The 14,519-nt window shown below is 43.8% G+C and overlaps 1 protein-coding gene across 11 annotated transcripts in view; it reads left to right on the top strand.

Moving 5' to 3' along the window:
• The window catches only part of TNRC6A (trinucleotide repeat containing adaptor 6A), a 46,190-nt gene that overhangs the window by 26,380 nt on the left and 5,291 nt on the right, over positions 1-14,519 (top strand). For 5 of the 11 annotated variants that reach the window (XM_071761004.1, XM_071761005.1, XM_071761000.1 and 2 more), the window contains 15 exons: positions 2,422-5,013; positions 5,838-6,002; positions 6,168-6,343; positions 6,542-6,622; positions 7,022-7,073; positions 8,091-8,233; positions 8,557-8,703; positions 8,873-9,010; positions 9,230-9,340; positions 9,428-9,505; positions 9,775-9,985; positions 10,551-10,583; positions 12,166-12,297; positions 13,795-13,953; positions 14,308-14,448. In XM_071761004.1, coding sequence (XP_071617105.1) covers positions 2,422-5,013; positions 5,838-6,002; positions 6,168-6,343; positions 6,542-6,622; positions 7,022-7,073; positions 8,091-8,233; positions 8,557-8,703; positions 8,873-9,010; positions 9,230-9,340; positions 9,428-9,505; positions 9,775-9,985; positions 10,551-10,583; positions 12,166-12,297; positions 13,795-13,953; positions 14,308-14,448 — 4,359 coding nt within the window. The remainder of the gene's footprint in view (positions 1-2,421; positions 5,014-5,837; positions 6,003-6,167; positions 6,344-6,541; positions 6,623-7,021; positions 7,074-8,090; positions 8,234-8,556; positions 8,704-8,872; positions 9,011-9,229; positions 9,341-9,427; positions 9,506-9,774; positions 9,986-10,550; positions 10,584-12,165; positions 12,298-13,794; positions 13,954-14,307; positions 14,449-14,519) is intronic. The other 6 variants (XM_071761008.1, XM_071761003.1, XM_071761001.1 and 3 more) reach the window with 3 other exon arrangements.

Here is a 14,519-nt window from a genome sequence, read left to right as displayed (position 1 = left end):
AAGCATAAAATTGCTAAATTACAGATTTTTCTAAAAAAATGGCAGCGGGTTACTGAATTTTAAGAAGCTCAGGTTTCTGTAAATTTTTGTGTCCAGGATCTGAGGAGCAGAGGCCCAGTTGCAGCTTCAGAGTAGTTTTGGGGAGAAATCCAAGAGCAGAGCTATTGGCTGTTGCTGGCTGCTTTTGCTGTGAACCAAGTGTCGTGTGTTGTCAGCTGTAATTTCTCAGTTTTGAGAGTGTGTCTGTGGTGTCTGCCAGAGAGGAGGAACAGAGATAATAGCTTCAGTATTTCTATACTTAACCTCAGAAGTCTGTGGGGTGTGGAGACAGGAATATTTCAGAACAGTGGCTCATACTAGAAATCACTTAACACACAGTTGCATCCAGGAAGGTGGTTTTGTATGTACTGGGATAAAATTCTGGATAACAGTAAAACAGTCACTGTGTGCTGTTGGTTATTGGCTCATTACAAACTTCCGATTGCATCTAAATCACTACAAAAGGATTTTAATAAATGCAAGCTTCCTTTTTATGTCTTCTATTGCTGTGCAAATTAGGGTTTGTTTACCATTTCACTCTCTCCTGTAGTCATAACCTGCATCTTTCCTCACACCCAGTTCTGCCTGTTTGCCACCTATATACTTTGGTGTTGTTAAAAGTGATCATATTATTGGGATAATGTTTGTGTAATCAAAATCCTGGTTTTGTTAGGGCAGCTTTTGATGCTCTTAATTCTCTTGCCCTGTTTCTACCTGCCACAGGTCTTTTCCCACTGATCCCTGTACCAAAATGCTGTGCCAGCACCTTGGTTCTTGCCTTTCTTTGTGAAACTTCACTGATTGTTTCAGCTCCCTCAAGCTGCTGCATCCTGGATGGTGGAGGAGCAGTGGGTGATCTCTGCTCTGTGCTGCTCCAGGCTACATTCCCTTGGAGGCAGGGTCTTTGGCTGGATGCTTTTTCTCTGAGTAATATTGCTTTAAAATTAATGAAAACCACACCAGAGCTGTTTGTGTGTCAGTGTAAAACTCAGCAAACTGTCTGCAGGAATTGAAATAGAAGCTTTTTAGCTCCTTCCCATTTCCTGTAGATCATCGGGATCATAAATTCAGATAATGTAGTATTTAAAACTTATTACTCTGTTTTAAAATCTGAGGTCTTCTGTTTGCCATGGTGTTCTCCAGTTCCTTCTGAGAGATGGAAGCACTGAAACAAGGTCTCTTTTTAAACCTGCATCGACTGTGCTGCTCTTCAGCTTGGTCAGTCTGTGCCTCCACACAATAAACCACATGAAACCTTTTTGTGGTTGGGTTGGAGCCCTAAGATCAGGCTCCTGCTGAGTGATCCCTGCATTCCAGCCACGAGCTGTTGCCAGAAGTCATTGTCTTGTACATGTTGTAACCTCTAAGTAGGTGGCAATTTTGACTGACTTTGGAGTAGCTGCAGCTCAGTTGCTTGTTCCTGAGCTGTAGGTAGGGGTTGGGGTGGGCATCAGGGGTTGGTGCAGAATCAACACCCCTTGTAGCTGAAGGAGGAGCTGGTGAGGCTGGCAGCTTCTTCTCAGGCTTCACAATTGTGTAGTTTTATCTCCTAGGCACCTGTCTGACTGTGGTTTGGTTTAACAGTTGGGGAAGGGGTCTCTACAGTAAAGCCTCAGGCAGATGAGATGAAAATTGATAGCACTTATTTTGTAGCAAATCCACCCCAAAGAGTGTATGTAACCAGGAAAAGTTTGTAAATGGACTACAGTGTGTGTCATCTTGATTCCCAGGCAGGGTCAGCAGCTGAGTTGTGCAAAAATAAACTAGTTTTTATGTAAGTGAAAAGGAGAAGTATCAGTTCAACCACTGCATCTAATCTGTAGTTCTGCAGCAGCAGAACTTTAGTCTGGTCTTGTGGGTTTTGTGTCCAGTTGTATAAAAGAAAGTATATCAAGTTGTACTCCAGAAATCCCATAGAATATCTTTTAGTGAGGGTGGGTGTTTCTCTGGCTATTGTCAGAGAGCATTTGGTAGGAACTTTAGTATCCTGTTTTAACTTCTGCCTTTTGGAATGCCTTGGTTTTTATATAGTAGTTTAGTTTTTAATAAGCATATGTTTTTGCAGAATACTTTACACCACTACCTACAGAAGTATTTTTTCAAAAAAAAACCTTTCTCTGGAGAAACAAACTGTACCCTTGGGAGTGCTGCTTTGGGCTTTTTGTGACAGTGCAGCTTTGCATGCTGGTGAGTGTTCTAGGTCCTGCAGCCTTCTGAGCAGCTCTACTTGGAAGCTTTCTCTGTCATCTCCAATGACTGCAGTGTTACAATAAGCAAAATAATTCTTGGCTTAGTGTCTTTATACCTTTTTTCTCTCCTGCTTAATGAAGTAATAATACTAAATTTATAATAATGCTCTTGGACTTTCCTTCTTCCCTTTAGATCTGAACCACAGTGGTCTAGGATCACATTATGAAAATCCTCACTGGGGACCAGTCTCTTCAACTAGTGACTCCAGCACAAACTGGGATAAAGTTATTGTAGACGGCTCTGACAAAGAAGCATGGCCATCAATCACTGGCAGTGACCCAGAGCTGACATCAGAATGTATGGACACTGACTCTGCCTCTAGCTCTGGGTCAGAGAGAAACCTGGTGATAATGGCTTCAGGGAGCACAGGTGGTGACAACGATGGCATTCGGAACGGCATTGGACATGGTTCTCAAAATAAGTTTGTGGTTGGTAGCAACAGCAATAATGTGGGCAATGGAAGTATTAATGGGCCGTGGGGGTTATCCCACGGGACCATAATAAGCACATGTCAAGTTTCTGTGGATGCTCCTGACAGCAAATCTGAAAGTAGCAACAATAGAATGAATGCTTGGGGCACCATAAGCTCTTCATCAAATGGAGGGTTAAATCCAAGCACTTTGAATTCAAATGGCAACCATGGTGCCTGGCCTGTATTGGAGAACAATGGACATGCCCTGAAAGGGTCTGTAGGGAGTGGTAATCCTGGCACAAGTATCCCGTGCAGTACCATAGGTCAGCTGTCTGGCAGTCAGAGTATTAACTCCAAGGTGGGTGGTTCAGCCCATGGTTCCTGGGGAAGCCTTCAGGAAAACTGCGATTCTGAAGTAAATGGTACAAGGAAGGTTTCATTCAGTGGGCAACCTCAAAACCTTAACACTGAAATGAACGGACCAAATAACACTACTAACTTTATGACCTCTAGTTTACCAAACTCTGCTGGTTCGGTGCAGATGAACGAACTGCCCAACGCCACGGGGCACGGGGCCTGGCGCGTGAGCACAATGAACCATTCTCAGATGCAGGCCTCTCCGCTCACAAACGGCACTTCCATTCCCCACCTCAGCAACGGTGAGGCCAAAAATGGTGGCTCTTATGGTACTACGTGGGGTGCCTACGGTTCTAATTACTCCGGAGACAAATGTTCAGGCCCCAGCAGCCAAGCTAATGGTGACACTGTGAATGCAACTGTAATGCAGCCGGGCGCCGGCGGGCCTGGCAGCACTAACTTTCAACTCAACGGGAATAAAGGAGGAGGGGTGTGGGAGGCAGGGGCAGTCAGCTCCCAGAACGGGCCCTGGGGAGGTGGGAACGGGGCGAGCGCTGGCGGGAGCAGGAGGGGATGGGGCAGCCCAGCCCAGAGCGTGGGCACCGGCGGCGTTCCCAACGGGGACTGGAGCAAACTGCCTGGCAATCAGCATTCCAACGAGAGCCTGAGCGGGAACAGCAGGAAGTTTACAAACGGATGGAAATCTACTGAGGAGGATGAGCTGAGCAGCCAGAGTCCTGCTGCCTCCCAGGGGACGGAGCAGAGCGGCACCTGGGCCAAAACAGGTACGGGGGACAGCGAAGGGAGCTCGGAGAGCGCTGGATGCAGAGAAGATCGAGCGGCTGCAGAAGGACAGAGCAGAGACAGAAGGAAAGTTGACCAGCACGCATTACTCCAAAGCATAGTGAACAGAACTGACTTAGATCCACGTGTCCTCTCCAACTCGGGTTGGGGACAGACTCCAATCAAACAGAACACTGCCTGGGATACCGAAGCATCACCGAGGGGTGAAAGAAAAACTGACAATGGGACAGAGGCCTGGGGAGGCTCTGTGACACAGACTTCCAGCTCAGGGGGGTGTGTGGATAGACCTAGCCCTAATAATAATGATACCTCATCTGTATCAGGGTGGGGAGATCCAAAGTCTGCTACAAGGTGGGGAGACTCCAAAGGGTCAAACAGCCAAGGGGGGTGGGAAGAAGATTCTGCTGCTACAGTAATGGTCAAGAGCAATCAATCATGGGGAAGTGGCAAAGAGGAAAAGTCATCTTGGAATGACACACAGAAGATCAAACAGGGATGGGCGGATGGGCAGAAGGCCAGCCAGGGTTGGGCAGTTTCTGCCAGTGACAGCTGGGGTGAAAATTCAAGAAGTAACCATTGGGGTGAGGCTAAGAAATCCAGTTCAGGAGGCAGCGACAGTGACAGATCAGTATCTGGTTGGAACGAGCCAGGTAAATCAAATTCTGTTACTTGGGGAGGTAATAATACAAACCCAAATAATTCTTCAGGATGGGATGAGCCTGCGAAGTCTAATCAGAACCAGGGCTGGGGAGACCCTCCCAAACCCAGTCAGCCTCAAGGCTGGGGGGATTCGTCCAAGCCAGTCAGCTCTCCAGAGTGGAACAAACCAGATGTTGGCTCTTGGGGAGCACCATCTGCCACAACCAAGCCCCCGGGGTCAGGCTGGCTGGGTGGGCCAATGCCAGCACCAGCAAAGGAGGAAGAACCCACGGGCTGGGAGGAGCCATCCCCTGAATCAATCCGCCGTAAAATGGAAATTGATGATGGAACTTCTGCTTGGGGTGATCCAAGCAAGTACAACTACAAAAATGTGAATATGTGGAATAAAAATGTCCCAAACAGTAGCAGCAGTTCAGACCAGCAAGCACAGGTACATCAGCAGCTACTGTCTTCAAGTGCCATGTCTAGCAAGGAGAGCAGCTCGGGTTCTGGTAAGACTTGGTTTTATGCACATTTGTTTTCTCTTAGTTGTAGAACAGTTCTTTTGTTCTTGCTTCATACAACAACATTTTGGTTTACAAGTGGAAAAGGGAAGGTGCCAGCGAATGAAGTGCTGCTTGTATTTATGAAGAAAAATAAATACCAGCAATGCTCAAAGATGTTTGATGATATTAGACAGACTGGAAGATGTGTCCTAGCTTTAAATTGCTTGAGAAACATACAGACTGGACAGCTCTGCTTGGGCCCTGAGAATACAGGAAATACTTAAAGTAGCATCTGAGGAGTTAATGTATTTTTTGTGATTTTATTCTGAAACAGTCAAATGGTAATTGTGCCAAAGAGCCCCTAAAAAAAGTGTTGAGCTGCTACAGGACAGGATGATAGGCTCCGGTGGCCTCAAGATCAGACTTTCTGATCTCATAGTTTCAGGAGCAGTGAATATTGATACTTGTGGATGAGCTGCTGTGGTGTTTATTAAATATTTTGTGCTCAGCCTCTTGTCAGCTGCGAAGAGTAGTAGCTTAGAAGTAGCTTAGATATGATGAGTAGCTTGTAGGAACTTAATATCTTAAAATTTTCAGTTTTCAAAGTGTAATTCTTTCATATGAAACTTGTATTTTTGTGATTTTTTTTTTTCCCCCCTTAGTGGAACAGCTTACAGTTATAATGATTCCACACAAAATGTAAATGTGTACTAACACACTTTTTATTGTAAGTTATGGGTCTAGAAAAGGCAAAGCACTTGAGTCTCTTTAGATAGCTTTTAAAATCCTATTTAAAAACATGCCAGTAACTCATACTGCTTTAAAAAAAGGTTGGGGAGAGCCTCCTACTCCAGCCACTACTGTAGATAATGGAACTTCAGCGTGGGGTAAACCCATGGATACTGGTACCAGCTGGGGAGAACCCATCAGTGATGCAGCAGGCACCTCTGGCTGGGGGAACACTTCTCTTGGTCAACAGGCTTCAACTAAACCTGGTGAGTAATAAAGGGACTTGAGGAAGGTGAAACACCTCTTGAGAAACTTGACCATTTTTGTGGCTTTTAATCTTGAAGTGTACCTCAAGATAACTTCTGTGCTGAAGGCTCTCACCTGCTATTCCAATGTTAACCTGCTGGGTTGGTTTTTTTTTTCATGAGCAGGGCCTAAATCTATGCAAGATAGTTGGTGTGGAGATGATATGCCACTGACAGGCAGTCGTCAGACCAGCTGGGAGGAAGAGGAGGATGTTGAGATTGGAATGTGGAACAGCAGTTCTTCACAAGAAGCTAACCCATCTTTAAATTGGCCAACCTATATGAAAAAAATGCCCACAAAGGTAATGAAATGAGGAGGTTGAGTCAAGGTTTTTTTCACTGTTGTCATTTTTGAAGGCTAAATCAGAGCAGGTTGCTTTGCACTGAGTGTGCAGTGCTGCTGGGCTTTAATCTTCATTCATAGCATTTTAGGATGTAATTTAAGCAAAATGGTGGTAAACATCATCTGAGGATCACAGGAATTCCTTTCTGTTTTTAAGGGAATAATGAAAGGTGGAAATAAGCAAGATGAAACATGGATCAATCCATTCATTAAGCAATTCACAAATCTCAGTTTTTCGGTAAGTGTTTACCCTTACCTGGCTTTCCTGCACTAAGATTAAAATGCTAAATTACCTGGTCTTGATTCTCTTCTGTTTGTCTCCCCTGTCACCCATCCCATTTCTTTGTATCCTCATTACAAACCAACCTATTTATTGAGGAAAAGTGTTTCTGTAACACCTCCCAGGGGTTCATCCTGTAGTCTGATGCCTTACTGAAAGTTCCATGTTTTTAGGTGAAAATACACAAGTGTTCAATTGTGTAACAGCTGATGGGAGGGAATGCTTCAAAATAGCATCTGATTTGTCTCTATTTGGTTTTTTTCTTGCAGGTTTGAATTGAAATAGTATATATGAATCTCTTTGTTTTAGCTTTTAAAAATACTGTTATTAAATAATTGATTCATTTTATTACTTCAGAGAGAATCACCAGATGAAACCATACAGAGCAATAAGATGGACATGTCTGGAGGTGAGGACAGGAGAACTTTGCTTGCTTTTATTTCTTCCCTTTCCAGTCTTTTAGTTTATATACTTCTGTAAATTACTTTTTTAAAAAGTACATGTAATATGTAGCATTAGCAGCAATATATATAGCTAAAAACTGAGGAATACCCCTAAAGAGAGAAAAAAAAAGTGCATTTGAGTAACGCTGCACACCCGAATCGCCTTGTTGCTATAGTAACATTATCCATAAATCAAGCTAAGCTGATATATATATATATATATATAAAGCATATATTAAGCTGACTTGAAGCAATGTTTTAGGGTGTGTTTTATGTAATGCAAGCCTCTAAATTGCCTTCTGCATACCTTCACTTACATAAACAAGTGTTTCAAATACCACACTTCCTCGCTGTGGTTGTTGTCAGAAACACATTTTTGGTTCTAAGAGCTAAATTAATACAAAAAAATATATATATTCTTAAAAACATCTAAACCTTGAGTGTACAATTACTTCTGAGCTCTGGTAGTTGTATTTGAGTCCATTGAGCTTTGTGTTCCTCTGGCAAATAAGAAGTGTTCAACACATAATTCTTCAGCACATTATAACAATTATAACAATAGAAGATTTAAATAGAAACCATTGTAGCTTTTTATTAAATAGTTTCTTTCTGAATAAAATTCAGTAAAGAAAATATTATATGAATGTCTGGGGTGTGTGGATGTAATAAAAATACTACTTCAAAGCCAAGACAGTGCTTATTGCCACTATAAAAAAACCCAAAAAAATTGCGTTCGCAACTGGAAACTCAAGTTTAAAAAATGATGATTCCATGTTTTGAGCTGTCTCTGGCCATCAGCTCACAGTGCTTCCTTTCCCTTTCCAGTAAGCCCAAAAAGTTTACAGCTAAACAGATGTTGTCTTTTATTGGTAATTATTTGAGAGTGGAGTTGGCTCAGCCCTTCACGAGCATGAGCTGCGGTACCTGGAGAGCAGAGCAGAGCAGTCCTTGGGTGCTGTGGTCACCTCTCTGCCTTTTCCCAGGGATATTGCAAGAGAAACGGATGGAGCTGGATAAGCACGGCCTCGGGGTGGGAGATTACAATCGTGTGGTTGGGAAAGGCCCTGGTTCTCGTCCTCAGATTTCCAAAGAGTCTTCCATAGATCGCAGTCCTTACTTCGATAAGGTCAGTGGGTGTCTCACAGGGGGAACTTCTGCATTCTGAGCAGTCAGCTCCTTACCCTTCTGCATTTAACAGAGAGGGAAACTGGGGCTTTCTTTTTAATCCATAAGATACGTTTTGTTTTTAACCTGCTGATAAATAATAACTGAGCTCTTTCTGTAGTCCCTTTGCTGTGCAAATGACTAACCTGATCTCTTTTGTTTTCTGCCTATTTCCTCCTGGTGCTGGACTGTCCTGTGACTCTTCCCTTCTGCTCCTGGCAATGGTTTCTCCCTTCTGCTTGCTTGCTGGCTGGCTCTTGTGCCTCGGTTTGTCTGTCCCATCAGGATGGCATTGTAGCAGACGAGTCCCAAAACATGCAGTTTATGTCCAATCAAAACATGAAGCTTCCCCCTTCAAATAATGCACTACCTAACCAAGCCCTTGGCTCCCTAGCAGGGCTGGGTATGCAAAACTTGAATTCTGTTAGACAGGTAAGGCTGTGTGCATATCCTCAGCATGTTACTTGACAGCATTTAATACCTTTTCGTTTAATATCCTAGCTACTTATGTGCTTGATATGTGTTTAGCTTCTAGTTGGAAAGCATGGGGTAGGAGAAGCAGCAGCAGGTGTCTGTCTCTAACTGTCTGTCCTCTCCTCAGAATGGCAATCCCAGTGTGTTTGGTGTTGGTAATATAGCAGCACAGCCCAGGAGCATGCAGCAGCCTCCAGCACAACCTCTTAATTCATCTCAGCCTAATCCACGTGCTCAAGTGCCTCCTCCATTACTCTCCCCTCAGGTAACAGAATACATGGAATATTTTGTGTATAAGCTACCAAAATGCTGCTTCAGAAAGTTGGTTTTTGTTTATTGGTGTTGCTGAGACTTATCCTGTAAATATTTTAAAACATCTGGAGCTTGATCAGTGCTTTAGAAGCTAGGCAGCCATTAGCCAGAGGCTGTGATACTCTGGATCTGGAGGATCTCATGGTGTTGTCCATCCTGCTCCATTTGGCAGGTTCCAGTATCATTACTGAAGTATGCACCAAACAACGGTGGCCTGAGCCCACTTTTTGGCCCACAACAGGTAGCCATGTTGAATCAACTGTCCCAGTTAAACCAGTTACAGGTAAGTTCTGTTGGAAAGTCTAAGTAGAGACTTGACCTCAGCTGTAAACTCTTCCTAACCCCCCCCCCACCAAACGCTGTCTCCTAGCGGTTGTTGGCTCAGCAGCAAAAAGCCCAGACTCAAAGGAGCACGCCTTCTGGTGGCCGTCAGCAGCAGGAGCAGCAGGTAAAGAAATGCATTTATTGCTCCCTCTTCCAGTTATCTTTAAAAGCTGCTCTGCACCCCGAGCTGCAGTGCTTGCTCTAAGTTGTGTCCAAGGGTGAAAGAGGGAGTGGGGTCTTGACGAGCTTTAGAGGCTTGGTGTGGGTAATGCTGGGGCTTTGCTGTGCTGAGCTGCACAGAACCCAGGTGTGCTTCACTCTCTGTCTTTAAAGGTGGGAAGGCTTTTGCCTGTTTCTCCTTTTGCCTATTTGTAACCCCTCTGTTTCTTTAAGGGTCGATCTCTTAGTATGCAGCAACAGATGATGCAACAGTCCCGTCAGCTTGACCCAAACCTGTTAATGAAGCAGCAAACTCCACCCTCTCAACAGCAGTCACTCCATCAACCCACCATGAAGTCTTTCCTTGAGAATGTCATACCCCATGCTACTCCTGAGCTGCCAAAAGGGCCATCACCAATAAATGCTTTCAGCAGCTTCCCTATAGGTGGGTTTCTCCCTGCTAATTTCATACTGCCAGTTAATGTTTATGTGACACACAGCTTTCCTTTTCGTGTTGCCTGCCTGCTCTGAAACAATAGTGATTGTAACCCTCTGCACTTAGAGTTTTACTGGAAAGTGTAACTCTTTGTGGGCCTTATCCAGTTACCATTCTTAACTAAAGAGCTGTTTCCACCAGTTCCCTCCTGCCCAGAAGTGGCTGTCTGTATTTCAGTGCACAGTGCCCAACATTCCTGTAGCATATCTACCCCCTTTTATTTCCTTTTTTATCCCCTTGATCCCAAGGATGATACAAAGTCATCCATACAAAGAGCCTGTACAAAGAATCCATTAAGGTGGATTCTTTTTTGTTTGTTTAATTTAAAAAATGTAATCAATAAATATGGAATTTCATAGGTAAAACAAAATGCTTATTTCATTGTTAGCTATTTTGTGGAGGAAAGAAAGCTTTTAGCCCAGTGTTCTTAAAGAATGGTTGTCTCATTTCAGGCAAAATGTCTGAACACTTATAAATACAAACATCTCCTGTTTCTTTTTCCCTACATTTCCAGGCTTCTGTCCAATTTCTACTTCAGAAATTACAGGCTTGTATATTTTCTCCTTACTTTAGGTCCCTTTTTAATGCTACCTCATCCAGCTGTATACCTCTTGTTCCTTATTGCTGTTTTTCTCCTCTCCGCTTTGCTTCTAATCTGGTTGTTTCTGTTGGACTCTTTTCCTTTGCATTCTCATTGACCTTTGTAGAACTCTGTTCAACAGAGACTGCTGCTGAAACCCTTGTGCTTGTAGGTGTTGTGGGGCAGTGATGGGGCAGTGATGGGGCAGGCTGTGCTGTTGCCCTGCATGTAGCACACTGCAGTGCTGCCTGTGGCCTGTCTCAGCTCCAGGCTGATGCTTCATTGTTGCTGCTGCTGATTGGCATCACAATCCAACAACTGCTTTTGTTAGGGGGCAAGGTGTGAAAATGAAGTTTGTTTAGCTCTTAGAGACACCAGGTTAGGTCTGGTGAAAGGAATTGGTTAACTTCCTTGTCAGGCTTCATGCTGAGTAATTGCACCCTGCCTACATTAGGTTCCTTTCTGTTTCATTTCTTGGGTTGAACTGTTGTAGACTGAATGAACAGTACAAAATCTTCCACAATTGGAAATGAAAAATTACTTCTGGGAAGACTGCTTTAAGTATAGATTCTGCTGGGTATGGAGCTGTGGATGTGGATCTGTGCCTGCCAGGGGCTGGCACTCACCTTGGCTGCCAGCCTCTGATCTTTCGAACCCTTCCTTTGGGGTTCTGTCTTCTGCAAGCTGCTCCCAAGTTTATTGTTGTGCACAGGTTACTGCTTTGAAAGAGCCAAATGCTGGAGGGAAAGGTGTCAGAAGCTGGATTGATTTGACTTGCCCTTGTTTCTGTTGCAGCTATAGAAAATTGTATTTCTTGCCTGACTGTCCTCTTACCAGGGGCTTTCAGAGGCTTTTCACAGGGCTGCTTTTCTGACATCAACATCTTCCCATGTACCAAACAAAGTAGAGCAGCCAAACCAAAAAGCAAACCAGCCTCTACCTGGCAGTGAATGTCAACTTAGGAACAAAACAGAGCACAGCTTTCCAGTGCCTCTCAGTCAGCCAGAGCTGGAGATCAGGATCTCCAGTGGATCAGGAGCTGGAGGGGTGTGCTGGGAACAGCCCAAAGGGGAGAGGGAATGAGGTGGGACCTGTGGGTACCAGCACATAACTTCTGCTGACTGGGGATGAGTACAGACACCCACCCACTGGGAAGAGTGACTTTTGGAGTTCAGTGTAGCTCTTGAAAGTAGAGTGCTTCTGCTTTGTGTAGGTGAGATTTGTGGTTGTGCTGGGGCTGGGCTAATGCTAGAAATGCCACCTTTTTAAGGTATTCACATTTTAGTTTCTCTGACTTCCCCAGTGGCTTCTTCCAGTGACATCTTTGCATGAAGACATGAGCTGAGGACTTGAGAGTGCTTTGCATTGCTTAGCTTAACTACTCTGTGTGGTCAATTCCCTGTATGTTAGATTTTTTTTTTCTCAAAAATGGAGACTTGGAAGCACGAAGTGATCACAGTAATGTGCTCTTAAATGTTTGTTAGAACAACAGTGGTAATTAGCAGAAGAAAAATACTTAGTTTGTATTTTATACTCTGTATGTTTTCAGGAATGAACTCAAACTTGAATGTAAACATGGATATGAGCAGTATTAAAGAGCCACAATCTCGACTGAGGAAATGGACTACAGTAGATAGCATTTCTGTGAACACATCATTAGATCAAAACTCCAGCAAACATGGTATGTGCAACGTGTCCCCAAGTAGCACTTGACATTACACTTCATGTTTTCACCTCGTGTGTATGAAATGCAGGCTGCTATTTTTAGGGCTGTAGTTGTAGCTGCTGTGTTGCTTGTAGCTGTCAGAATTCATGTTGCCTTGTCTGTGTGCCAAGCCTGCTGCTTGTCTTGTACAGCAGCCTGGAGCTTGCTTGAATGTTTTCACTTACAGAAGTGATCTTGTGGTGAGATTCAGTAGAAACATTGTACACGAGTCCTTTTTTAACCAGACTTTTCTTTAAGTGGGACTTTTGCTACTAGCTTTACCTTAACATGGATTGGAATGCTTCATATATATTTTTTTAAACAAAAAGCTTTACATTTTCCAGCTTTCCCCACTCTGCTGGCCTTAAGGTGACTTATGGGGATTAAACTCTGTGTGCATGCATTCTGGTCATGTCTGACATGTTCAGTGACAGGTTTAGGTTATGAATGTGTCCATTTGTATGCTAAAAATGGGGAGAGCTTAGAAGGGATAGACCAAGACCATTGCTGTACTTAGTTGTAGAGGAGGTGGACTTGGTTGCTTCATATTTCATTTCCAGTAATCAAGATTCATATGACATTTCAACTGTTTTCAGTTGCTTGAAATCTCATCCAGTTAAAATTTGAGTCTATAGCACAAAGGTTCTGTGTCTAAAGATAGCTGTAAAATGCCTCCAGTCTCCTGTTACTGTTCAGTCCTCAGATTGTTTGGGTATTTTTAGGTTTGTCAGCTGTTCAGCAGTGTGAATAACCTGCTGCAGCCCTACACATCTAGTGGAGGTGCCCTGCTACTGCATCAGCTGCTGTCAGGTGGAGGCACAGGTGCTGGGGTTGCTTTAGGTGATGTTTTGAGGACTGTATTAGGAATTTGGTTATTTGAACTCCATAGTGCATCAGATCACTGATAAGTCATTTGTTCCCTCAGAACTGTGAAGTATCTTTGGCTCTGCTGTGTAATAACTTCCAAGCTTCTCCTTCCAGGATTTGCACACAATCAGATCCTGTCCAGTGCTTCCCTCCTTGCTCCCCTATTTTTTACTCATCCCAGGAATACGAGTAGAATGTATAGAGCTTTGCAGCAGCTAAAGATCCTTCAGATCTTGTTGTTGTCTCTTCCAAGAGCCCTCCCATCGTGTCTTTCCTGCCCCTGTTACCAGCTGGGGTCTCACAGGGTGCCCTTAGCTTCTTGGATTAATATTTTACTTGCATTGAATAAGTAAATTGTTTTAATGTGGTGATTCCATGGGAGATTATTCTTAGGATTTTCTCCTGAACTATTCAGAGATGTTTCATTTTGGAGTATATAATCTGCTATGACTTTTGTCTAACTTGACCTCATGAGAGGGCAGGGCGCTGCTGGGTGTTTCGTGAATGCTTTGGGTGGGCATGTTTATGTGTAAATATATAAATATTGGCTACCAAAAGTGTTTGACTTCTTTTTTTTTTTTTTTTTTTTTTTTTTTTTTTAATCAGGTGCTATTTCAAGTGGTTTTAGGCTGGAAGATTCTCCGTTTGTTCCCTATGACTTTATGAACAGCAGTAACTCCCCAGCCAGCCCTCCCGGCTCCATTGGGGACGGCTGGCCCCGTGCCAAATCGCCTAATGGCTCTAGCAGTGTTAATTGGCCACCAGGTACCCACCCCAGGCTCCTCCCTGGGGCTTTCCTCTTCCTTGGGTGGGGTTTGTGTGGGGAGGGATTTGTGAGGAGAAGCTGTAAGGGGCCCTTTGTATCAGATCAGGATCCAGAGCAGCAGTTTTATTGTACCAGAGAAGTTATCTCCTGGCTTTGAGATTTCACCCTAGTGAGACAGGCCCAGAAAAACTAGAAATAAAGTGAATTTAGTCATAATTGGCCTAATAAATTGAAGCCAAATGCTTAAAAAGTTTGGGTTATTTCAGTCACTGAGTGATGGGTTGTTTAGATTGCTCTTTTCTTGATGCTTTTTTTTTTTTTTAATTACCTTCTTTTCTCACCCTCTGTCCTAGAGTTTCGTCCTGGTGAGCCATGGAAAGGTTATCCAAACATTGACCCTGAAACTGACCCTTACGTCACTCCTGGCAGTGTCATTAACAATCTGTCAATTAACACTGTGCGGGAAGTTGACCACCTCAGGGACAGGAACACTGGTATGTTCAGTGCTGCCTTCCCAGCTCACTCTCTGCTCCTCTTTCTGCACTCACACGGAGAGGCTGTTTAC

This window comes from Heliangelus exortis, chromosome 17 (genome assembly GCF_036169615.1).
Source record: "Heliangelus exortis chromosome 17, bHelExo1.hap1, whole genome shotgun sequence".
Classification (NCBI taxonomy): domain Eukaryota; kingdom Metazoa; phylum Chordata; class Aves; order Apodiformes; family Trochilidae; genus Heliangelus; species Heliangelus exortis.
Note: the sequence above shows the minus strand (reverse complement) of the source record. Positions and strands in the feature narration are given on the sequence as shown.